The sequence below is a fragment of the Trichoderma asperellum genome, chromosome 5, assembly GCF_020647865.1.
Source record: "Trichoderma asperellum chromosome 5, complete sequence".
NCBI classification, from domain to species: domain Eukaryota; kingdom Fungi; phylum Ascomycota; class Sordariomycetes; order Hypocreales; family Hypocreaceae; genus Trichoderma; species Trichoderma asperellum.
This window is the reverse complement of record NC_089419.1, coordinates 2,536,890-2,560,121: the sequence shown is the minus strand read 5'-3', so window position 1 is coordinate 2,560,121 and position 23,232 is coordinate 2,536,890. Positions and strand designations below refer to the sequence as shown.

Below are 23,232 nucleotides of genomic sequence, written 5' to 3'. Positions count from 1 at the left end.
CATAGTCCCAACCCATTCACTGCACCATTACCCGCCTTGATTTACCTAACATCTTTTGCACAGGAAGCCGGTGTGTCCCGCAGCCCAAGGCTAGATCGAGCCGGTGGAACCTACAGCCTCTCTGGCGCTTGGTCCCTGACGTATTGCCTTTTGGGGGTTGATTAAAGAGACCGTTGGCTCCGCCAAACCCGCCATTGAGAATTTGCGAATTTGCCAGAGGGCAGCGTTCTTTCTATTCATCACCACCTTTCGTTAACACCACCTTTCGTTAGTCCGGGAAAAAAAAAACCACACTCGTTTATTTTTGCTTCTATGAATGACCAGCTGTTCAAGCTTGTTGAACTTTGTGGACAGAAGATAGCACCAGTCACTCAGCTTGTCAGCCTAGACCCTTATTTCCTTGGGGAATCCTCGGTCTGATTGTTGAACACCTAGCTGTCGTCAGCTAGGGAGATCACATCGTATTGGCAAACTTGATCCGTACTCCCACACACTGTTCTGTAGCTACTCACAGAAGTTTGTTTATTTGCACTGCTCCTCATCTTTCTATCTGAGAGTCGTTCAAATTTTAATTCTACGCAGACTATCTGCTTAAGCCCAGCTAGCGATACGGTTCAAAGTGCGCGGGACTTGTTTCCTACACTACCCTTCTCCTACTTCAACAGCGCTGGCTCTCCAGCGCACCGAGAAAACTCGGCAGGAGAAACGTCTTTACGGCAACGCCCAATAGGGCATGGACAATTCTAATCAACATAGAAGGCAGAATGACCCGCCTGCTTATCGCGCTCCTATACAGAAATATCAAGTTCCAAGTTCTGTAGGCGGTCCCTCTGAGCGCTTTCGATCAGCACCCCTTGCGTCTCCTTCAACACCAAGAGGTCTGGGGGGTGCGCCAGCGTACAGCACATATTACCAAGAGCCCACAGCCGCCTTTTCAACGCCAACAAATATGCCGACAACGACTTTAGCGTATGGATCGGAATACGGCGCCGATTCAAGACCACAAACTCAAAGTTTCGGGGGCTACAACACGGGTATGATGATGTACAACGTACCTCAACCGAGCACACAAACTCCAGTCTATGACGCCCAACAGTTTGGGCAACGGCAGCAGGCGGCAATGCAAATGATGGCACCGGATGTCACCTCGGCGTATTTTAATCCTGAAGCAGGGAGTGCAGCAGCAAATATTCAGCACCCGAGCCAGGGAGGCAGCGCATCAGCCGGAGTATATCAACAGAGCCAACCCATAAATTACGCCAGTAGCATGCCTTCTGCAAATGCCATGCAGCATACGTCAGGAACAGCAGATCCCACTATGGGGGAAGGACAGGACTATGCTGCGTCTGGCCTCCAAGAGAAGTGGCTAAATTACCAACGGCAGCTAGGATCTGTATTCCAAGATATCTCGTCAATCTCTCTCGAGAGGGCTGCTGAAACACTGTTAAATGTCTCTAGCTGGCTGCTCACGCAGGTTACAGAATTAGGTACGAAGAAGAAAGCTAAACAATCTAATACCAGCTCAATATTTGTACTTACATACGAAACAGGGCTCAACCAAGACGACGCTAGCCTTCATGCCGAACGAATCAAACTCTGGAACGACTTTAACCACGCGTGGCTTGCTCTCTGTTTCCGACAGAGAGAAATAATGTCATCTGGCCAGCAGCTTTCGAGATCACAGAGGGTCATGTCCCAGGGAACAATAAAGAAGCTAGGAGACGAGCTCATTCGGCTCTGCGATGGTATCGAGAGCCATGGCTTGGTAGACTATCAGTATGGTGTGTGGGAGGATCGAATCGAGACCAGTATGTGATTACATTCTTCTTACACCTTCTTCAACAATGGAAGGACTCTGACCAAATTCTAGTTCTTGAAGAATGCCTTGACCTCTACGACTCTCTCGATTCGAACGCTAGTACAAGCGGAGGATCGCGCTGATCGACCTACATCTTTGCACCGCGACGGTGAATAAGTGAAGGGGTAAAATTGGCGACTTGGCACTAGAAAGAAAGACAGCTGGCTTTTTCATCTTTCATTCTTTCTCTCTTTCATTCTCTCCTTATTTGGTTCTTTCTTTTTCTTTTTTCAACTTTGCTTGTACCCTTGTATTTCTAGCGACTTGGGAAATGTACATTATACGACGGGAAACTTTACACAGCTTCTACAATAGCGCAGATATGAACATGGCTGGATCGGATGGAAGGTTAACATAGAAAGAGGTTTCTTCATAATTGGGTATCGCGGGATATGGGCGGATGGAAATTGGGATTCTCTTTCTTCGGGTGGGCGATGCATCTACTTTGGGCTGGACTTGGATGCTACTAGAGCGCCAGGGGGGGAGTCAGTATCATAGAGTATCAAGCGGTACGTTCTGTGTATGCTCTACTGGCTACCTCTTAATGAACTGGGAACACGAGGGGGGCAGTGACAAACCTGTTCTGTGTGAAGACACGCAAATATTCATGGGCACACTCAAACACAAAGTATGCCATGGCATTATTTGAATGCTGTTTGTGTACGGGCAGGCTTTGGAGGAAATGGTACGACATTGACGAGTATTTTCATATACACAATAGGAAACGACGAGTACGGGAGCGAGCAAAGCGTGGGAGGACCAAAGGAACTGGATGGGCGGCGGTGAATGACGGGCTTTCAGGCGAGAGATACGGGACTAGCGGATGCTCTGTTCTTTCTCTCTTATCTCCCCCCACTTCAGCTTGAAAAATGGCCTTTACAGATTACCAGCTCACAGACCTTTTTTTCTTTTTTGATGCATCATTTGGGTTTAGAGTTGGACTAGAATATGGCGGGTTGGAGCCCCCACGGGCTGTATTAACCGGCTAGGAGTGGCATGAGAGCTAGCGGCTGCGTACATAGCAAACAAGTTAGATGGCAAGCTTGAATAGATTCATTGGGCATAGCAGCTTGTGAATGATGAGATATGGGGCTATGTAGTTGAGTTGTATGCCTAAAGTAATCCTGCAGGGACTTTTTGTGATCCAGCCACCGCTCATAACAGTTAGTAATCGGCACTTGGCACCATTATTGGGGGGGTAAGTCGTCGGGTAGGACGATTCACGATGGCATATGACATCTTGTTTGGGTGGTTTTGTCACCCGTGACGCAATGAACGCACATGTTTGCCCTTCTGCCCAGGGGCATTGTCGCGGTGGCCCATGTCCCAGCTTCAACGATGGCACTCCGGCTGCGATGCCCGAAAGCTATTGGAGCGCGTGACAGCTCCCTCTTATGCACGAGAGATTTACCAACTGAAGCCACAAAGCTGGCAGAGGGGCAAAGTCAGCACCCGAGAGGCTGAGGCGGCTGGGACCTTGGGGGCCGAATCAAGGTACTACTTGGAAATGCCCAGCCCAGGATAGCTGTTGCTAGCGTTTCATGGGGTAGTGCTGCATTCTGCAGCTGAGATTCACGTCGTGGCCGAGAGTAAGCGGAAGCAAGTCCCTTTCTCTTTGCAGCTTTCCTGGGGCTGCCATAAGCTGGGGGCGTCGGCAATCGTGGATGGACGCATAAACATCGTGCTTCTAGCTGCATACGTGGAGACGCTTGGCAAGCAGCAGAAGTGGCAACACCCAACCAATGCTTCGGTGAGGCGAACAGAAAGATACCACCCATGAGTCACCTGAAATGAGCTGGTGTGTGCTAGCGGGCGTATGCTTGTAGAATTCGTAGAGGGTAGGACTTCTCATCCATGTAGCCATACTCCCCTATAGGCTGTGGTAGCATGAAGCCTTGGCTAGGTTACATGTAGCCACCATCTCTTGTTGGTTTGCTCTCTAATTATCGTGGCCGCAAAGCTGAGCTAAGATGATAAGTGCCAGGAGAGGAGAAAGAGTAGGTATTGGCATCTGGTCATAGCTGCAGCTAGTGAGCGGCTTCCTAGCTTTAATTCCGATAAGTTCTTGTTGCTAAGGTCTTGATGGGGCTCTGGGTCTGGGTCTGGGTCTGACCCCGGCATATCTCGGCTGCCTCTCTTATAGATACTGCTACCCATGAGCAGCTGCTGTCAACTGGAGTGCTCAGCATGGCAGGGCGAAGGTAAGCTTTCGGTGCATTTCGACGGCGCCGAGATCCAGGTTGTCCAAACTTGATTTCCGATCTGTCGTAAATTTTTACCCGGGCCTGCATTGCATGTGACGTTGATATGTATGTGCAGGGGTTCGGAGTCTGTGCATTTCGCCGCACAGCGCCAACGGTGGGACAAAAATGACGATCCCCCAGATCCCAGGCCGAAGCATGCCTAGCATGTTGTTGTAGTACAAGAATATGTTGTCAATGAGTCAGGGGAGAGACTTGCTGTATTTGAAGTAGATACGAATGTGATGATGATGAGAGAGGAAGAAAAAGGTCAGCAGATGGAGGAAAAGACGAGAAGGTTTCGAGGGACGCATGTCACTGGTATTGCAGAGAAGGGAAGGAGTGACGGAGCAGGTAAAGAATGACGGCACCTGCCTGCTGTGCCCTATCACCTATCATAGCGATTGGTAGGTACCAAGTACCGCTACAAGTTAAGGCAATAGAGCTGCACAAAAGGCTATTATGAAGTGTTACACGAAGTAGCCGACTTATATTAGATGATGGTGCGCATCACCATCTGTGGGCGTGTGCCATACCTAAGGTAGTGATTAAAAGAAGATATCACTACATTTAGAGGCAATTCCCCCAATATCTAATTTTTATTTATTTTTACTTTATTTTTTTTTTTTTTTAATTCTTTTCCTTTTAATTTTTAAATAGTATAGACTACAGAAGAAGAAGAAAAACGAAAAGCAGGCAAAAGGGCAGTGGTCACTGACGTCGCGGCGAAAATGACACATCATAAGTGACCTCTTGCCGTACTATGTATCTACACCCCTTTAGAAGCCAAAATCGAAAAGAGAAAAAAAAAAATTAATAAAATAAAAATAAACAAGACAGTGGTCGTCATTCCTTCAATCCTCCACCTAGTTAATATCTACTAAGAACCAGAATCATCTCCTTTGGCTGAGGGAAAAAAGGAGGAAGTGTAAAGGAGAGAAATGGTAGAAAAGACAGAATATAGTAGTAAGTACCTACTAATGTACGCAGTATGAGACACCCATAGTCTTTGACAAGAGACGCAAAGGAGATGCAGCTGTGCGACGGTCCACCCTTTGACCTCCATCAGCCTGTTGCCAATAAACGCCACAACTCAACTCTCTTTGAGCGAGATGGTGGCTGCGCTACGCCTCAGGAACCACAGCCGCTGCAAGACACAGCGAGATGCATGATAGCCGGGCATCTCATATGTCTTTTGGTGGGCGCCACGTCATTGGTTCATTTCATCGCGATCGAAGTGTCACTCGTCATAGCTGGGAGCAGCACCGTCCAGGCTACCCGGAGCTTGTGGGAAAATCCATTGGCCGTCCAGTGTACTCTAATACCGCTACTTCGTCCAGCTGCTACCAAAATACCCATATAAATATAGTTGTCGTATACATAAAATTGAGCCAGTCTTGCCCACTACAGGATGCGTGATGAAATAGCCTTGGTTAAGATCAAGAGATTTTTAAAAGTCTCTATAGCGAGGCAGAAAGATTCCTGGTCGGCGGATTTTATGGCCAGCGATTCTCTTCTCTTGGTGCCGGCACCATCTGTATCCAAATTAGTGATGCTTATTTCATCTCCTTTATAAGGATGAAGAATGCAGATTGGAACAAATTCACCTAACCCCACGGCCACGATCTAATTTTGTGAGGGCACTTGTTCGATTCAGAGAGACATGTCAAGTGCCTGATCCAGGAGAAGGAGGCTCAAACCACTATCAAGACCAAATCATAACGGCTATTAGCATCGATCAATTGCGACACCCATTCCCAGCTGCGAGTCACGTCCGCCGCCATGGTTGAAGGAGAAATTGAATGTAGATATTCATTATCATAACTGCTATATTTCCATTATCCACAAATCGCTTTCCTGGCGGTGTCTACCCGAGACCAACGCCGCTTTTCACCCCCTTTCAACGCACATTTAAAATTGATCTATATCAGCTCGTTAGCTTATTGCTGTTTTTCACCAATCACGCCTACAAAGGCGTCTAGAACAGGGAGAACCCCCTCCCTGATGATAGAAGAAGGAAAAAGAAGAAAATAAAAAAAGGGGAAGTCTTATCACCAGCCTCGCCCCCCAAAAGTACGCACCTAGAGTCATGCTCATGCTGACATCCGTATTCTCCACCATTTTGGTAAACTCCTCAAAGCTAATCTTGCCGTCCTTGTCCAGGTCCGCCTCCATTATCGTCTTGTCGACAATCTGCTGCAGCTGCTGGTCCTTCAAGTTGCTGCCAACCATCATCTTGAGCACGATGAAGAGCTCGCCATTGCTAATGTAGCCGTCGCGGTCAATGTCGTAGACCTTGAACGCGAACTGCAGCTTCTGCTCCTTGTTGCCCTTGCTGCTGAAGGCGCTCAGGCCGGAGACGAACTCCTGGAAGTCGACATCGCCACCGCCGTCTTCGTCAAAGATGGCAATCATTCTGTCGTATGTCGAGTTAGCCGTGACCTATTTATTATTTATATACCAATGAAGGGAAGGCAAGCAATGTATAAAGTCGCCGGGGGATGAGGTAAGATCGGACGAACCGTGTCGCAAGAGGGTTGGAGGAGATTTGAGGAAGGCTGAGAAATTCGTCGCGCTCGATTGTGCCGGAGTTATCCTGCAGCATAGATGGTCAGCCTGCCTGTCTGTGCCGTCATGTCCCATCTCGTGTTGTCTTGTTAAATCGCGGCGCGACTAAAGTGTAAAGCAGCCCAGCCCGAGCGTTCGATCTGACTTGGTTCCCCTTTCTTTCAACCGTACCTTGTCGAGTTTCATGAACCGTTTCCTTAACCGGTCGACCTCCTCTCTGTCAACTATGCGCTACGGAGTTAGCCAAACTTGAACCCGGGGACGAAATCATCATAAGGAGGCGGGAGCCTACAGTTGGATCCTTGGACAATGTTGTCCAGCACAGTACTCGTGGTGTTGCCCATCTTGTCAGACAGGACAGCGCAGCTCTTGTGCGCTAAAGAATGTCTCGTGTAGCTAAGGATACAATAATGGCGGTCCAAGGAGAGAAACGCTGATACGGTACGAGGCCGGTTCTATGCGGCGGTTGGGGATGCAGCGGGTGGCGGTCGTAGAATGTCGTTCTGTGTACGGAGTATGTAAGTAAGGCACCGGATTATATTGCTGTATATTAGACAGTCGAGGCGACTCCTAGAGGGGTAGCGGTCATGTGCACGGACCATCTCTCTGCTGTTGTCTGTATCAAGAGGCTGCTGAACAGCCTTGGGCGATAAGCAATGGATTCCATTCAACTTCATCCAGCCTTGCGAATGAAGAAACCAGACATCAGGCTGGATTATACCGAATGCGGCTGTGCATGGAGAAGCTGCAGAAGTTGGTGCATCTTTGAAAATGATAATGATTCACTGAGGGGACTTGTTGGATGATTATGTCATTTTATTCAGATAGAGTTGAAACCTAGACATGCGCGTTTGGGAGGCCGCTATGCCGTCGCTGCGATTGTGGCTGAAAGCTACCTATGGCTGTGCAGCTTATCGAGTTGTGCCTACGGTAGGTAATACGCAGGCCTGCTAGACTAGTTTCTCCTTTCCTTGCAACAGAGGCGGTGACGGAGCCGTACGCTATTCTCTGTAGCCCAGGCTGCTGCTTGCTGAGAAAAAGAGAAGAAAGAAAAAAGCCACCATGCCAGCTTTCGGCCCATCTCCGGCCTGGGCGCGTTTGGGCTGCTGTGGCCGCTGCTTAGCCAACCAGCGGCGCGCGCATAGCACTCGCCCAAGTGCCTAGCAGCTTCTGTGCTGTGCTGTTTTCAGCGCGTGGGCCTGCTGCGACTTCAGGGGATGAGGGAGGCAAAAGGAGGGGGTGGCCCGAGCGCCTCGGTGTACCAGCGCCCGCTAAATTCTACGGCGCAGTGACTTTGCAGCGGGCCACAGCGGCCATCAAACAGACGCAATTTTCCAGGCTCTGCACCAGTGAAAAATCTTCGCGCGGCAAAACAAATCCCAACGTCACCTCATCGAACGCGAGCATTGAACCATCAAAAAAGCGAAACCACAGCGCCTAAATCATCAAAATTTTATCATAAGGCGACTTCGGACGTCTTGATTTATGACTTGATCTCCTTTTTTCGCGGATTTTCCGCTGGCTTTCTGCCGTCCTTCACCACCCTGGCAACATGTCATCCCGCAAAGTCCGAGTCAAGAAGTTGACTATCAAAACCGCTCTCCCTGTGCTCAGAGAGGATCAGATCGATGCTACTGAGTATGAATCACTGCTTACCGAGTCGCAAATCGCGACCGGAGTCGACCAGACTGAGGAAAATGTGAGTCCATCACCACCTCATTGCCACGCCACCGCAACTTCTGATATCACGTGCTTGGTCACGTGGTCTCTCTCCTGGCGCCCCTAACTTACATTACCTTTGCTCGCGATATATACTATATACAGAGTGTGTAGAGATACGATGATGGTATAAGCCATTCTCGTATATCTTACTCGTGTATTTAGATATATCTTTCTCCTTTTGCCATTCTTCTTTTTTTCACATCACTTTCATTTTTTTGTTTCTAGTTTCTTTTCATCATCTTCATCTTTTTCTTCTCTTATGTTCTTTCTCTTAATCTTTCTCTTTTCTTTGAAACAATAATTTTTTACTAACTTTTTTTTCTCTTCTTCTTTTTCGTTGTGTAGGAATATCATCTTCAGTCAATCCTAAAAGAGGCGGGAACAAGCAATGATCAAGAAATCCCCGTACCGCCTCCAAAAGAGAGTGACATCAGCTATGATGCTCTCTATCCCGCAATCTTTCACAAACCTTCCTCTTATATCCGATTTTCTCAGACAGTTGAGGAATGTATTAGCTGTCAATATGACATGACAACCGAAGACGATGAGTTTCTCAAATCTTATAATAGTAATCCGCCGGCCGGCGCCGGGGCTCTCAGTGAGGATGACTTTGAACGCATCATGGAAGTGTTTGAGGACACCGCAACCGAGCAGACTCCATTCGCAGCCGTTGACAACACTGTTGTCGGCTACGATATGATGGTACCCGGACTCAATCAGCTTGGCTCTACAAACATATTGCTGCACGCCAAGCAGATATACGAGTACTGGAAATCCAAGCGGCAGGAGCAAGGAAATAAACCACTGCACGCAACCATCAAGTTTGAGACGCATCAGGAGACTGATGATACTGACCCATACGTCTGCTTCAGACGGCGGGAGGTCAGACAAACAAGGAAAACAAGGTCTAGAGATACCAAGATCGCCGAGACGCTCAAGCGTTTCCGTCGCGAGCTCGAGGATGGCCGTCAACTAGTACTGATGGCGTACGAGCGAGAGATGATGAAACGAGATTTATTGCAAGTGGATCGGGCTATTTTCGAGGAAAGAGCTCGATTGAAGCAAATCAAGACAAAGCTGGGCATCAAGGGCGACGACGAAGACCTAGTAAACCAAAAGGTATGTTTCGAATCAAGGCCAGCTTGGCTCCCTACACGTATAATGCCGCTTGACACTAACATGACCAAGCAGTCTCAGAAGCGCAAGCCTGCAGAAGCTGCCGGAGCTCAGCGGCCGCCCACACAAGTGCGGGTGCCGGTGCGGCCAGATGGGCGTTCACACGAACAAGATCTTGTGTTGCTCTCTGACCAGCTCGCCGAGAAAGAGAACGAGCTTCGTAATGAAATTGAAACCAAGGTGCAGAACCACCGAAGGTGGAACCAGAATCATATTGATCTCACTCGAGATCCGCTATCGCCGGTCAAAGAATTGGGCATGGAGCTCAAGTTCAGACCGGCCAAGACTCAATATCTAATGACGCCGCCGGCGTCAAATTCTGCAGAGTCAATGGATATTGACGACGCACCTGAGCCAATGCAATTGGACAAACCGGAACTTCCCGTGTTCCAATTCCGCGGCGCAGACTTTGGCGAGACGCCGCAAAACAGCCAGCCCGCGTTTCGACGTCGCATTGGCCGACTACAACGGCTCTGGATCGATCGGAGGGGTCTATCAACACCCGCGCGGACAGATACGTACGAGTACTCTGACCGGTGGAAGTATGACTCTGACGACGAAGATGATGAACCGCTTGTGTATGAGGTTGATCCCTTTGACACGCGAGCGCTCAAGTTCAGAGCCACAATTCCACTCAGTCCATATATCTTCCGGGGGAGGCCAACGGTCCCTCCAGAGGCGGTTAATGGCGTAGCGAATGGAAATAGGGTGTTACCACCACCACCACAAGCGCCGCCACAGCCGCCGCCGCCGCCGCAACTTGCAGTTCAGCAAGCGCAGGCGGCGTCATAAAGAACCCTCTCTTCCCCCCCCCCCCCCCCCCCCCCGCCGAATCTAGTACTGCATCCTTGTATGAGTATGGAGGTGTATATAATTCGTTTTTGCTTTCTTTTTTTCTCCAATCACGCTGGTATTGAAGGGTTCTCAGGGACGGACAGGACGGGGGGAAAGGGTTGGGAGGAGGCAGGATCTTTTGCTGTAGATGAAAAAAAAACCACCGATGTATAGTACAGTCGCCTTGATCAGGGCATTGCGAGGAGTTGGGAGTTGGGGTCGGTTCTTTAGGATTAGAAAGAGAAGAGGCCCTCCAACGGGAGCAAATGAAAAAAAAAAAAAGATACAAACTAGATCCTGAACTGGCTTTTGACCAGAAAACAGAACTTTTTTCTTCGGCTCGGCCGCATGCAATTCGCGTGATGATCCGTATAAGTCTCGATGGTGGGCAAGCTGGGCATTGCCGACGGTCCGTTTTGTGCTTGTAGGAGCTCTTTTTTTGTTCTTGCAAGGCGGGTGGTGTCGTGACGCAGCCTGGTCTCACCTCACCTCATTGCGACCAGGGCGGATGACGTGAGGGGAAAGCCGGCCTGCGCAACGTGGACTCGCCGGCTGTGGTCGAGGTTCGCCATGGACATCGACGATGAACAAGCTTGTAGAGAAGCTCATAGCTACTCTCGCCAGCTGAAGCAGTAGCTAGAGGCTCTGTCTTCTTCTCTCGCGGCTGAATTTTTTTTTTCTGCTGCCACGGCTAGTGTTAGCAGGCGCCGTCAGAGATGGCAGCAGAACGAGAGATAGATTCAAAGGGGCGGCTTTCTCCCTGCACAAAAGGACATAAAACATACCGTTGAGAAAACCAATGTCTCACCGATTCAGGCCATCGTGAAGGACTGGCGACAAGGAAGAGAATTTCTTCTTCTTGCTGCAATGTTTTTTCCCTCTGGTGTCCAGCTAGATTTGCTAGAAGGAAAAAAGTCGAGGGGAAAGAAAGCGAGTGGTCGAAGTGGACCGCGGGAACGGGCTGGAAGTGGATTATTTTGGGGAGCGTGGGAGGATTTGCGTCCACACACCGAAACGGCAGCAGAAGCACACACTTTCACAAATCAAGGGACCTGGGAGTGAATGGCAGAGCTTAGGTAGCTGTACATGGGCGGCAAGTACCCAGAGAGGGAGATTCGCAGCCGGAGAGTACTTGCGGCATTTGTACAGGGCCAGCGGGCGGGGCCAGAGGTGGTGTCTTTTTAGTGCGAGCTTTTGCTGGTGACAAGAGGCGCTAGAGGGCGATTTGCCGAACTGGGCGCCGTGGAAAGTCTGTACAGAAAGCTTTGCACTGAACAAACCTACGCACTTTTTTTTTTTCTTCTCCTGCGTGCTCACTCTCTGTACTGCTTTGTACTGGAGGCACCCATGCAGGACAGGACATTGGGATCCTGATTGTATGATACCAGCTGTGACAGGAACGAAGGCGGTGCAACCTTGAAACAGCAGGTAGATTAGCTGTAAGAAACGGGGGACGCAGTTCTTACATAAGGCAACACGGCGCCTTTTGCCGAGACGAGATGTGATAAATTAGTAACCACTACCTAGTATCAGTACATACCTGCACGAGGAGCTCCCAATTCACCCGCGTGTGAAGCTGCAGCGGGCAGAAGAAGCGCCTGTAACACGTACATTAGCGCAAAGCATGAACTGAGCCGGAAAACCGAAGAGACATTGCCCGAGGCATGTAGGAACAGAAGGTAGTAGTAGCAGCACTACATTAGGTACTAGCCCAGGTTGTAGTGCATGCAGTGCGGAAGATGACAAAATTTGGGGAGAAGAAGATGTGTGGTATGAGGTAAGTATGGAAAGGTACGTACCTAACTACTTGTATTGCCGTAGGGAGAGAGAGAGCGCCCATGACAAGGCGCCCCGCTAATTTCTGTTTCGGGCACAGAACCCCTCTATTTTTTTGAACGTCAAAACTTTGGGTTGAATCAACCATCACCATCTACGATTAATTAACAAGTTGCCTTGACAGGGTATGTATTTTGTGTAAACTGATATTATTCTTTTTTAAACCACTTACATATTAAAGTTGTTCCGGTCTAAGCTAATCTAAATTCTAGCCCTCAGAGAAAGATATAGAATAAAACGCATAGAACAGCGATACCCTGTCGTCAAGATCTTAAACTCGAGATATCAAACACGAGGCCATCTATTCGCCAACCTGGCGCAAGCATAAATCGCAAATAGACGACTTCAGCTTGATTCAGTTCTGCGTCTACAGCCCTATACCCACAACCTCTCTCCAACATGGCCGCCGCCGCCGTCTCCTCGCCGCTCCCCCCTCCTCCTCAACCCACCACCTCATCCATCACATCTCCCACATCAATATCAACGCCGCCAATGTCCAACAAATCCTCCTGGATCGCCCTCGGCTGCGAAGGCTCCGCCAACAAGCTGGGCATCGGCCTCATCCTCCACACCCCAACCTCCGCCACCATCCTCTCCAACCTGCGACACACATTCATCTCCCCGCCAGGCACGGGCTTCCTCCCCAAAGACACCGCCCTCCACCACCGCACCGAGTTCGTCGCCCTCGCCCGCCGCGCCATCGCCGAAGCGGGCATCTCCCCCGCCGATGTCGACTGCGTCTGCTTCACCCAGGGTCCCGGCATGGGCGCGCCCCTCACCAGCGTCGCCATCGGCGCGCGCACCCTGGCCCTCCTCTGGGATAAGCCCCTCGTCGGCGTCAACCACTGCGTCGGACACATCGAGATGGGCCGCGAGGTCACCGGCGCCGACAACCCCGTCGTACTGTACGTCAGCGGCGGCAACTCCCAGGTCATTGCCTACGCCGAGAAGCGGTACCGCATCTTTGGCGAGACGCTCGACATCGCCGTCGGCAACTGCCTCGACCGCTTCGCCCGCGTGCTCAACATCAGCAACGACCCCGCGCCGGGCTACAACATCGAGCAGCTGGCCAAGAAGGGCAAGCAGCTGCTCGAGCTCCCCTACATTGTCAAGGGCATGGACTGCTCCTTCTCCGGCATCCTCACCAGCGCGGAGGCCCTGGCCGCGCAGCTGCTGGAGCGCGGACCCGATGGTGCGGGCTTCACTGTCGAGGATCTATGCTTCTCTCTGCAGGAGACAATCTTTGCCATGCTGGTTGAGATTACGGAGCGGGCCATGGCGCACGTGGGCAGTAGCCAGGTCCTCATCGTCGGTGGCGTGGGCTGCAACGAGCGGCTGCAGGAAATGATTGCCAGCATGGCCCAGGAGCGAGGTGGCAGTGTCTTTGCCATGGATGAGAGATTCTGCATTGATAATGGCATCATGATTGCCCATGCCGGTTTATTGGCTTATAGAACGGGATTCCGCACGCCGCTTGACGAGAGCGTGTGTACGCAGAGGTTTAGAACAGATGATGTATATGTCGAGTGGAGGGATTAAGACTTGTCAGGAACATAAACATAAAAAAGTCAATAGAAATAAGTAAACTTGTACCGTATATTGTGTAGATATTTCGTACATCTTGTCCACCCATCTAGCGTGTTGGTTCAATTGCGAACCCCTTATTAGATCTCAACAACATCCGCTAGCTCAGCTATAGAAGCTTGCGATCTAATGTGGCATGGCCCGGCATGGCTCGTAGCATTTCTCGTTGCCACCCCACCATCTCATGTAAATAAATGCATATCGTGTCAAAAAGAAAAGGCCCTCCCTATATCAAAAAGGTTGTAATAAAGGGTGATACAGGGGGGAATAAAAAGAAAAGGCAAAGTAATACATATTAGCTCTCTTTAACCAAAATAGAAACTTCCTTTCTCCATTCTCCATTTCCAATGCTATTTTAGCAAGCCAGCTTTAACCTTCATCCGCTGAAGTAGGCTTATAAATAATTGTAGTAACATACTATAGAGTAAAATCAAGCAGTTAGCAGACACACGCTAGATTATCGATTCTCTTTCCCTCGTCTCGTTTCACTAACCTTGTTGCGATATCTAATAGTCGCTGAAACGGCCAAGACATTGTTCTTAATGCTGCTCGTAGCAAGGTGATTCAAAACAGTATGATTCGGCATATTTAAGACGCTATTGTCGTCCTTCATAAGGGTAGCAGCATTGAGGATTGGTTTGCCCAAGAAACCAGGTAAGCTGGGTGGTGTAGCCATCTTCTCAATCGCACTCTCAGCATTGCGGTAGGCTGGCGACTCCTCGGTCTGGTCGAAATCGAGTAGGTATGGTGGAATTTGGCTACTGTAGGCTTCTTGTGGCAAGATAAGCTTCTGCTTGGCCACCTTGAGCTCTTCTTTGGACTGCGATTCATTCTGAGCCGCCTCCTTCTCTTGTCCAGCCTCAACAGCTTCCCCAGCTTCGCCTTGTTTCACTGCCGATGAGTCTTCTGATCTGACTTCGATGTAGTTTACCAAGTTGTTTCCGAAATCGACAGTCGTGGGAAGAGTAGACGTTGTCTGCATAATTCCATCCACCAAGAAGCGGATGTGATGCGTACCGGGCAAGACGTAGATGGTGGCGGCAAAGACACCAGGCTGGCCCTCACTATCCCGTCATCACAATACGTTAGTACAAGCCAAAAGTCAAAAACAATCAGCGGGAGAGCTAAACGGGCGCAAAAAGCTTCAAGCACGTGCAAGGCACGGAAGCCTCCTGAAGGCGGCCAGATACGACTGCTTACTAGTCTAATTTTTCATAGGCAATGTCAAACTTACACAGGAAGTAGCCGGTGCTTTTTGTTCCATTGGAAAATCGTACCAGTCACATAGACTTTTTCACCTCCACCGTTCCAGACAATCTTGGTGGGAACCACCCGCCCGGTCTTGTCCACACGTAGCTCATCGCCCTCATCATCTTCAACCGTTCCGTTGCTAAGCCCAGAGCTCTTTCTTGTTAAGCCATCGGATGTCTCGCCCAGCTCGAGATCGGTGAGGTTCTCATCGGGGCCGGCAATGGGCGAGCCAGGTCTGTGGAGCTCCTCCTCGATAGGAAGCGGCAGGCGAGGCGGGCGCATCATGTACATGTCCGTAAGGCTATTGTTGGAGAAGAGCTGGGCCTCGAGATACGGCGGCACGGCGGGGATCTGAGGGCGCACCAAGGACCCCTCGATGGGAACAGCGACGGGCTTGGAAGGTTCGTCGCGGATAATGGGCCGTGGCGAGGATGGCTTAGGGCTGCCCGCGACGACGGCCGCGGTAACGGCGGCTGCGGCGTTGGCAACGGAGGAGACGGTGCTGCTGTGCGGCGAGCCGCTAAGGGAAGACACGGCAGTGGTGGGCACGCTCTTGGGCTTGGGCACGGAAGCGGCGATGGAGCCCTGGGCCTGGAGCGTCGACGACTCCGGGGCGGCGGCGGCGCGATGGATGGGGATGATGTTGCGCGAACCGTCCTTGCGGTGGTGATGGCGAGGGGACTCGACGCCTGACTGCGACGATGGCGCCTGCGGCGGCGTCGACCCAGGCCCGCCCGCCTTGTTGGACGCCGAATGGTTGTTACCCATGGCTCGGGAGCCCGACCAGGGGTGGCCGCAGGGAGATGGAAGCGAGCCGGGAAAGAGATGAGAAAAACAACAATCCCAGACCCAGACAAGCAGCGAGGATGGGCTGCTAGCGGGAGCAGAGGGGGGTTGCAGAGGCGACCGGTTGGCGGCTTGTCGTTGCACAAGACGCTCTCGCTCGGAGCTGGCGAGCCAGGGCTGGACCGGCAGATGGGGGGTGAGGTCTCGCGTGACGATGCTCGGACGAACGTGGTTGGATTGCGGCGTGCTCAGAGGATGAAATGGCGGTGGGGGTTTGTGCCTTGGGCGGCGGGGAGGGATCTCGATGCGAGTGTGTCGTCGGCCTTGGCCCTGTTCTCGATATGCAACTGCGTCAGGAAGAGGATCCCGGATCAGGTGAGAGACCTGTGATGTGTGTTTGGATGGTTGGGGGCCGGCGAGGAGCGCGAGTGTGAAAGTGGTGATGCTAGCGGCAATACCAGGTAGCAGCGGTAATATCTCACAAGGCGATTTGCCGGCACCAGATCGAATGTCCCAAATAGCGCAGAACGTCAGTCAAGCATTAATCAGTCCGTCCCGCCAACTAGCCAATGGCCAATTCCAGGTCCCCGTCTGAGTGGACTCTAATCTAGTAGAGATTAAAGCAAACACTCAACGAGAATGCCAGAAGAGGGGCCTTGTCCCCGGCAATCTGCTCGCTCGCTCGCCAGGCTTCCAGGATTCCTTTTTCGGACGGCTTCTGCAGGCCAGCACAGCGCCGACAGCAAAAACGGGATGCTCGTGGGGGACTCTACCTCTAACTTTCGGTCTTCAGCTGTCGTAACCGCCCGTAGTCGTGCAGAACAGACGATCGTGGGTTGGAGGAGCTGGCCAGTAGGATTGACGCCGTGGTTTTTCGGGGTGGGGGAAGATGCAGCTGCAGTCACGCGCGGGGCTTGCGGAGCAGCACAGCAGAGGTACGTACCCGCTTGGAGCAGCCTCAAGGCTGCATTTTCAAGCACTTGAGCCTCGCTCACTCGCGCTAGTGTGTACTTGAACACTGACATCAATGTACTGGCTACTCTGAGTTTATGCCAATATTTGGCATGCGGCAAAGTTCTTTCTACCCAGATAAAAGAGCGAGCTACCTGATCTGAGACATTTCGGGCGGCGTTATGACGATGACAACACTAAATGACTGTACGAGAACGGCGCTATGAAGAGGAACAAATCGAGGTACCTTTTGAGTGGAGCATTCCGTACTGCATTTGGCACTGCCGACTCACAACAGCATTGTGGGAGGAGACTATTTTGTAGGTATATTTCTTGTTGTTATTATTAACAGTGGAAAGCTTTGCTCTTATAGTAAATACCTATTTTTCCATCTCCCAAGAAATAGAAGAAAAAAAACAATATCTAGGCCGCTCAACTCCTTTGCAAGCCGACCTAGCAATAACAACAATATCAGATCTATCCCGGCTTGCCTTGAGTGCGAGACGGTGATGCATGATTGTCTCTGGCATCGTAGGCATTGTCTCTCAGGAACGCCAAAAAAAAGAAAAAAAAAAAAAAAAAAAAAAAAAAAAAAAAAAAAAATCGATGCGAAATTTCACATTCGCCAAATACCAGGCATCTGTGGACGTTGCGTCTTGAGGAACATGACCTTTTGGCTGTAGTCTAGCAGAAGATTCGAAACTAAATCAGCCTCGATAGCTTGAGAGTTAGCTCCAGCATCGTATGGCGGTATGGGGGAGATTCTTACCAAAAGCCTGCTTTATCGAGGAAAGAAAAATTAAATTTGACGCTGTGAAGAGGCATGAACAGTGATCCATTGCCACAGATTTGCCATCTTGGCGTACGAGTCGAGAAGTCAAGACTGCATCCCAACTACGTGGATTTCCTCTTGGGGTAACACACATATTGGAGATCAGAACAGCACATGGTTGGTATTGGGTATTCGTCATTTGGATGGGTCGTCTAGGTTCTTTTTATGACACGTTGAAGCGTTATTTCTTTCTCACTTTGGTGAAGAGCGGACCATACACCGAGTGAACGACTAGGTTATGGTTGAAGGAGAGCGAATTATGTCGCAGTTTCAAGGTGCCGGCCATTATTTTGGCTTTGGATTCCTGATGTTAGTAAAAATAAATAATTGAAAGAGAAAGGGAAAAAAAAATTTAGCAAGGGTTGGGATACCGACTTGTTCGAATCACACGCGCTTGGATCGAGTCTCGACGCGAGGATAGAAAGCAAAGAAGTAAAAAGTAAAGGTCAGAGGCAAATGAAAGTAATAAGAGAGCAATCTGATGAATAATGACTCAGTAGACGAATTAATATATTGACACGGTGATGCCTGAGGAGAAATGTGTGACGTTCAAGGTTGTTGGAGGAAGGTGCATTTGCTACTACCTACCTCATGCAATTCTCAGCACTACAATTGAAACTACTACCTGGTAACCAGAAATATATATTTTCATAACATTTAATATTATACAGGTACCTAAGTACTCTACTTCAGTGTCCAATACGCACTGCAGTTTCGTCATCAAAGGTACCGTGCCGTGACGCTACGCCATCATGCACTTGGATGTGCTGTGTTCTCAGGGGTCGTAGTATCTATTACATTTTTGCCATACACCAAATAGCTCAGAGCAACAGCGCCTCTGTATCACCGCATTTCCACCAACTAACATGGAAACCAACAAAATCTTCATTGAATTTCTAATCAAATACATATACACAGTGCACATTTGCATAAAGAAAAAAACAAAAACAAAAATGAAAACTGAAGCTTGCAAAAATCTTGCCATTTCCTCCTCGCTCCAGGTTAAGCCCCGCCACAATCTCACCAGCCACATGCCACATGCCTGGCAGGAACAGCATTGTACCTCAGTCTCCCTTCATTCATACTACGAGCCTCTCAAACATCTCACATGCCTCACCTTCAAAATCTCCAAAACACCCCTCCATATGCGTCGTCGCAATAAACACGGCCATCCAAGGGAAAATGAACCTCTCGCACGTCCTTGATGGCCTCCGCACCGGCCTCTATTACGCTTCTTTTATCGGTCGCCTCTTCACGTTTCCCATCCGACTCGCTTACGTCCCCATATCTTACCTCCTGAGCGCTCTGAGCGTCGTGTTTGCACCAGCCATCTACCTATTCTCATATATTGTAGGCTGGTGCCGTGGCGTCATTGATTTCATAATCTCTCTCCAGGTATGTTTCTTCCCGCCAGAAAATGCCAAAAAGGTTCATCTTGTTGCCTGTTGTTTTTGCATCGTTTCGACGTGTTAGTAGGAGTGGATACTAATACCACCTTCATTATACAACATGTAGCCGCTTTACACCTTTGTAAGTCCTCCAGCTTTTTTCTTTCTTTCTTGTAAGGTATATATATATATATATATATAAGATAGAGATAAAGGTGTCATAATGCTATGGGTGACTGAGATGCTGATCTTTTCCTGTTTCCAGCTTGGCACCGCAGCAGCAGTCGGTATCTTCGCCGGCTTCACACTTGCCACATCGTCAACCGTCATCACTTCATATCTCGGCATGCAAGATGGAGGCAACGGCAGCTCCGAAGGGACTCGTTCTCGCGCTTCTCAAACAAAAAAGTCTCTGCCGCCATTTTCATCCGACCCCCTCCTTAAAGATGATTCATCCTCCAATGACGGGGAGTGGTATTGGCCCGACCCTAACCCCTCCTCACGACGCCGCCCTGTAACCGGGCTGTTGTCACAGACGATTCTTGAAGAAGAGGATGATTCTGAATTATAGCCCCTTCCTTTTTCTTCTCCCATTTTTCTTCTCTTTCTTATGAGCTTATAGTAGCTCTTGTGCATTTTGTAATGCTTCAATGGCGTTCACCAAGCAATTATTAATTACACCTACTTGCTACAGTAAAGCCCGAAATAAATATCTAGATTTCAGTATCATCTTTTCTATAACTACATGGGCCAGAAGTGGAACTCAACCAAATTTCTCATTTTATTAGTCAACGACAAGCACACATCCAGCGTATTGGGTTGTCCCCTCGCGTCACTGACAAGGATCAAGGGTTTGTGGACAAATGCAACAGTTGTTATCTTTCTTTGGGGGCGGGGACAACGCGTTTGGTGCCCGAGCCAGAGAATTACAGCCCGGTGGAAGACTTTGCTAGGACAACCGCTGCTTTGGACTAAAGATGAATTTACTGTCATGTACGCTATAACTTGTTGAATTTTACATTATGGTTCAGACGATAACATGCCTAACCCGCATGACTACACCGTCGGTTGGATCTGCGCCATACCAACTGGCTATGTTGCTGCCTAGGCTTTTCTCGTCAAGCACTATCAAAAGTAGAGAGGTTACTTCATCATCTACCGTATAAATTTATCTATATAGTGGTGGAAACTATTCCGTTTCAATCTGCCGCTGCTGCAGGCAAGCAGGTAATAAGCAAGCAACAGCGCTCTAGGTCCATGTACACCTTTCCACTTGTTTATTCTGTCCCCTCCAACGCCTGTCCAACCTGTGCAAAAAGGGTGCAAGAAAAAACTGTTTCCTTGGGATATCATAAAAATAAGTATATAAGGGGGGCTTCAAGGTGTATGTATGTATGTATGTCAACTTCATCTACCGTCATTAAACGACCATACCCATGGCTCACATATTATGCGTGTATGGCAATGTTGATGTTGACCAGTTTTTTTTTTTTTTCTTTTTCTTCTTCTTCTTTTTTTTTTTTCCAATTTGTTGCATTCATCGTCGATAAATTTCTCTCTCGCGATTCCTATCGTGAATAGGCGAGCGACTTCGACTCCTCGTTCGCCGATCTCTATCATATCGTCGTCCGCTGTCCTTGCTGGTAGGGCGTCGGCGGTCATCCCGTGGCCGGTCCTCATCCCTGCGGCGATTGCCTCCGCCTTCTTCTCGTCCATAGCTTGGGATATATGTATCAATGTCCGGTCCACGACCTGGCGCGCGATTGCGAGGCGCCCGATCTCGATCACGATGGTCAGCATCGTCCCAATTTGGCGGTCGGTCTTGGGGAGGCCGTGATGTAGGGCCGCGCTCTCGGTCTCTCTGCCAAGCCGGTCGCCTTTCGTCCGGGCCGCCTCTGAATCGTCCCCCATTGGCACCGTTCCGGCCACCATATGCGTCGCTGCTGTTGAAGCCTGCAGTTGCTCCATTTGCATCTGGTCCCAGGCCGACCGTTCCTCCTTTAGGTGCAGGCGGCAGGGCAGCCTTGCGGTCGTGAAACTTTCTTCGATCCAGCTCGTGACTCTCTTCGTAGGTGGGAAGCTGATGTGGTTCCATGGGTAGGGGCTCCTTTTTAAAGTATGGGTGCTGTAGCGCATCCACGGCATTTATCCGTGTCCTCCAATCTAATTTTAATAAATCTTTCAGGAGAGAAATTGCTCCAGAGCCATATCTATGGAAAGAAATTTAGAGTTAGCGGCGTGTAGACGTTTGATCAAGTGAACAGTATCGGGCAGGCATACTCCCTAAAGCGGCTCTGAAGGTTTCCAGGTCGTGATCTGGGGGATAAATGGTCGCTTCCCGGCAGGTTCTTCCATCCCGGCATGTTCTCATCAGTGGGCGAACCCATGAGATCCCAGATAAGCTCAAGTTGATGGGCATCGCTCTCGCCGGCAAGGATAGGCTTGCCATACAACATTTCTCCAAAGACACAGCTGCTGAGACATTAGTTTTACTGAAACATGAGGAGTAAAAAGAAAAAAAAGTATAAAGGTGCATGTATCATCTTACCCAACTCCCCACACGTCGATAGCGGTGGTGTATTGCCTTAGCTGCAACAGAAGCTCGGGGGGCCGATACCATCTTGTTACGACCAGCCCAGTGTAGTCTCGTCGACCATCTCCAACAGCATGGCCAGCTCTCGGCGTTGGCCCGTCGTAGTGACGTGCGAGACCAAAATCGGCAATCTGGAGGATGCCCTTGTTGTTGATGAGAAGATTGGCAGCCTTCATATCTCGGTGGAGGACGTGGTTCTCGTGAAGATAGCGCAGACCCTGGAGCAGCTGGATCATGTAACATTTGATCTGAGCTTCTTTGAAGTGGACGGATGGGTTATCGAGGAGGCCAGAGAGATCATGATCCATATATGGCGTCACCATGTACATGATGGGTTTCTTGCGTTTGTCGGCTGAGGGTGGCCTGGTCAGCGAGATGGGGCAATGAATGGCGGGAGTTGATTAAAAGAGGGAGGGAGGGAGGGAGGGAGGGAGGGAAAATAAATAAATAAATTAAAACTCACTCTGCCTTGTGGGATGTTCTACAGCCATATCTTCCAATCGTAGGATGTTGGGGTGAGATAGCAGCTTGAGCAGCTTGATCTCTCGTAGAGCGGTAATGGGAAACTGAGAGATAGGTTAGAGGAGGGAAAGCGATGATTCTAGTGAACCTGGTATCGCTACGTACGCCATCCTTTTCGTGATGCATTATGATCTTCTTCAAGGCGACAAGTGCGCCTGTTTTGCGTGATCGAGCGCGGTGGACCTCACTATGGCACAGTTGATTGCGTTAGCCTCGCTCTTTGGGGATGCTGCTTAAAGATGCGGAACAAAGGCCAGCCATACCCAAATGTACCCTCACCCAATTTCCCTTGTAGCTCATAATCGGATATCCGCGAGCAGCCCTGAAAGCTGGACTTGGGTCTCACGTGGTTGAGGGCGAAAGTTCGTGGTGAGGAGCCATCGGGGGCTGTCTCGGACGATCGATCCATGACGCGCGCCAGGTCGTTTGAGGCGCCGAGAGGCTCAAAGCGCAAAGTGGACGGGGACAAAGACGGCAGCGATGATTATTAAAGAGGATGAAGCACAGCAAGGCGACTCCTGTTTCGAGTGAATGGAACGCGTTTTACGAAGCAGCTGCGGCGAGATGGGCGCGCATCGTCGTCCTTCGGGCCCTTTGAAACCCCCCGCAAGAGCGCTCTCAAGGAAGCGGATGACGAGCTGGCAGCGCAATGGCAAGAATCCTCGGCGGCGATATTCCAGGACAGCTGGTTGCGGCTGGGGTGAAGGGTTCGCGAGGGAACAATGCCAATGGCGCACGTTTTGGCGAGGGGGATGCCGCAGAGGTGAAGCTGGGAGACAAATCGCAAAAAGGTAGAAAAAAGGTTTGGATTCCCTATCGCTGGAGTCGGCGCTGAGCACAAAGTTTGGAGGATGGCGGTTGAGCGTCTGCGCTTATCCTAATCGGACGCTTGGGAAAAGCGGTTGGTGGAGCTGTACCTGGATTGTACTTGGGCTGATGGCCGGTGGCTGCGGGAGGGTGCATGTGCCCCGGCGGTACTCGTCAACAGCCATGGCAGATGCTACGGTGCGTATATTAGTCGTGGTAGAGAAAGGTAAAAGGACCTTGAAAATCATGTTATATAGGTAGTAGCCGTATAACGGGCCTTGTTG

General features: G+C 50.0%; 9 protein-coding genes across 9 annotated transcripts; 4 read left to right on the top strand and 5 right to left on the bottom strand.

Annotated features, from left to right (window-relative positions):
• Positions 1–733: 733 nt before the first annotated feature.
• Positions 734–1,941, top strand: TrAFT101_008994 (uncharacterized protein; the record flags this gene model as incomplete). The annotated part of the gene is made up of 3 exons (XM_024907127.1): positions 734–1,487; positions 1,551–1,808; positions 1,871–1,941. 3 exons carry the CDS (start codon positions 734–736, stop codon positions 1,939–1,941), a joined length of 1,083 nt encoding a protein of 360 aa, XP_024755121.1.
• Positions 1,942–5,502: 3,561 nt separating this feature from the next.
• TrAFT101_008993 (uncharacterized protein) lies at positions 5,503–5,882 on the bottom strand (the record flags this gene model as incomplete). Its single annotated transcript, XM_066128491.1, has 3 exons — positions 5,503–5,633; positions 5,706–5,724; positions 5,799–5,882. 3 exons carry the CDS (start codon positions 5,880–5,882, stop codon positions 5,503–5,505), a joined length of 234 nt encoding a protein of 77 aa, XP_065984611.1.
• A 127-nt stretch (positions 5,883–6,009) lies between these two features.
• Positions 6,010–7,010, bottom strand: CNB1 (Calcineurin subunit B; the record flags this gene model as incomplete). Its single annotated transcript, XM_024902866.2, has 5 exons — positions 6,010–6,020; positions 6,180–6,514; positions 6,621–6,694; positions 6,838–6,890; positions 6,959–7,010. 5 exons carry the CDS (start codon positions 7,008–7,010, stop codon positions 6,010–6,012), a joined length of 525 nt encoding a protein of 174 aa, XP_024755120.1.
• Positions 7,011–7,558: 548 nt separating this feature from the next.
• Positions 7,559–10,377, top strand: EPL1 (Enhancer of polycomb-like protein 1). Its single transcript, XM_066128490.1, has 3 exons — positions 7,559–8,365; positions 8,734–9,507; positions 9,580–10,377. Exons 1-3 carry the CDS (start codon positions 8,219–8,221, stop codon positions 10,354–10,356), a joined length of 1,698 nt encoding a protein of 565 aa, XP_065984610.1. The 5' UTR covers positions 7,559–8,218; the 3' UTR covers positions 10,357–10,377.
• A 1,962-nt stretch (positions 10,378–12,339) lies between these two features.
• On the top strand, positions 12,340–13,832 carry KAE1 (putative tRNA threonylcarbamoyladenosine biosynthesis protein kae1). The gene is made up of 2 exons (XM_024902865.2): positions 12,340–12,359; positions 12,447–13,832. Exon 2 carries the CDS (start codon positions 12,634–12,636, stop codon positions 13,771–13,773), a length of 1,140 nt encoding a protein of 379 aa, XP_024755118.1. The 5' UTR covers positions 12,340–12,359; positions 12,447–12,633; the 3' UTR covers positions 13,774–13,832.
• Positions 13,813–16,690, bottom strand: TrAFT101_008989 (uncharacterized protein). The gene is made up of 3 exons (XM_024904788.2): positions 15,053–16,690; positions 14,312–14,882; positions 13,813–14,235 (listed from the first exon to the last, which is right to left on the bottom strand). The coding sequence occupies exons 1-3, from the start codon at positions 15,835–15,837 to the stop codon at positions 14,188–14,190; spliced, it is 1,404 nt and encodes a 467-aa protein (XP_024755117.1). The 5' UTR covers positions 15,838–16,690; the 3' UTR covers positions 13,813–14,187.
• A 548-nt stretch (positions 16,691–17,238) lies between these two features.
• Positions 17,239–17,631, bottom strand: TrAFT101_008988 (uncharacterized protein; the record flags this gene model as incomplete). The annotated part of the gene is made up of 3 exons (XM_066128489.1): positions 17,239–17,259; positions 17,427–17,508; positions 17,576–17,631. The coding sequence occupies 3 exons, from the start codon at positions 17,629–17,631 to the stop codon at positions 17,239–17,241; spliced, it is 159 nt and encodes a 52-aa protein (XP_065984609.1).
• A 1,104-nt stretch (positions 17,632–18,735) lies between these two features.
• On the top strand, positions 18,736–20,480 carry TrAFT101_008987 (uncharacterized protein). Its single transcript, XM_024910815.2, has 3 exons — positions 18,736–19,033; positions 19,154–19,168; positions 19,292–20,480. Exons 1-3 carry the CDS (start codon positions 18,821–18,823, stop codon positions 19,595–19,597), a joined length of 534 nt encoding a protein of 177 aa, XP_024755116.1. The 5' UTR covers positions 18,736–18,820; the 3' UTR covers positions 19,598–20,480.
• On the bottom strand, positions 20,170–23,142 carry BUR1 (serine/threonine protein kinase, CMGC, CDC2/CDK subfamily). The gene is made up of 6 exons (XM_024901425.2): positions 22,405–23,142; positions 22,247–22,328; positions 22,083–22,185; positions 21,575–21,971; positions 21,307–21,498; positions 20,170–21,236 (listed from the first exon to the last, which is right to left on the bottom strand). The coding sequence occupies exons 1-6, from the start codon at positions 22,548–22,550 to the stop codon at positions 20,564–20,566; spliced, it is 1,593 nt and encodes a 530-aa protein (XP_024755115.1). The 5' UTR covers positions 22,551–23,142; the 3' UTR covers positions 20,170–20,563.
• Positions 23,143–23,232: the final 90 nt, after the last annotated feature.

Excerpts from the sequence above, each read along its gene's own strand:
- EPL1 (XM_066128490.1), top strand. The coding sequence starts at position 8,219 with ATGTCATCCCGCAAAGTCCGAGTCAAGAAGTTGACTATCAAAACCGCT. Across the intron at positions 8,366-8,733 it reads TCGACCAGACTGAGGAAAAT|GAATATCATCTTCAGTCAAT; the intron begins GTGAGTCCATCA and ends TTCGTTGTGTAG. Across the intron at positions 9,508-9,579 it reads AAGACCTAGTAAACCAAAAG|TCTCAGAAGCGCAAGCCTGC; the intron begins GTATGTTTCGAA and ends ATGACCAAGCAG.
- KAE1 (XM_024902865.2), top strand. The coding sequence starts at position 12,634 with ATGGCCGCCGCCGCCGTCTCCTCGCCGCTCCCCCCTCCTCCTCAACCC.
- TrAFT101_008989 (XM_024904788.2), bottom strand. The coding sequence starts at position 15,837 with ATGGGTAACAACCATTCGGCGTCCAACAAGGCGGGCGGGCCTGGGTCG. Across the intron at positions 14,883-15,052 it reads AAGCACCGGCTACTTCCTGT|TGAGGGCCAGCCTGGTGTCT; the intron begins GTAAGTTTGACA and ends ATGACGGGATAG. Across the intron at positions 14,236-14,311 it reads CTATTAGATATCGCAACAAG|TATGTTACTACAATTATTTA; the intron begins GTTAGTGAAACG and ends TTTACTCTATAG.
- TrAFT101_008987 (XM_024910815.2), top strand. The coding sequence starts at position 18,821 with ATGAACCTCTCGCACGTCCTTGATGGCCTCCGCACCGGCCTCTATTAC.
- BUR1 (XM_024901425.2), bottom strand. The coding sequence starts at position 22,550 with ATGGATCGATCGTCCGAGACAGCCCCCGATGGCTCCTCACCACGAACT. Across the intron at positions 22,329-22,404 it reads TTGGGTGAGGGTACATTTGG|TGAGGTCCACCGCGCTCGAT; the intron begins GTATGGCTGGCC and ends ACTGTGCCATAG. Across the intron at positions 21,237-21,306 it reads CTTCAGAGCCGCTTTAGGGA|ATATGGCTCTGGAGCAATTT; the intron begins GTATGCCTGCCC and ends TTCTTTCCATAG.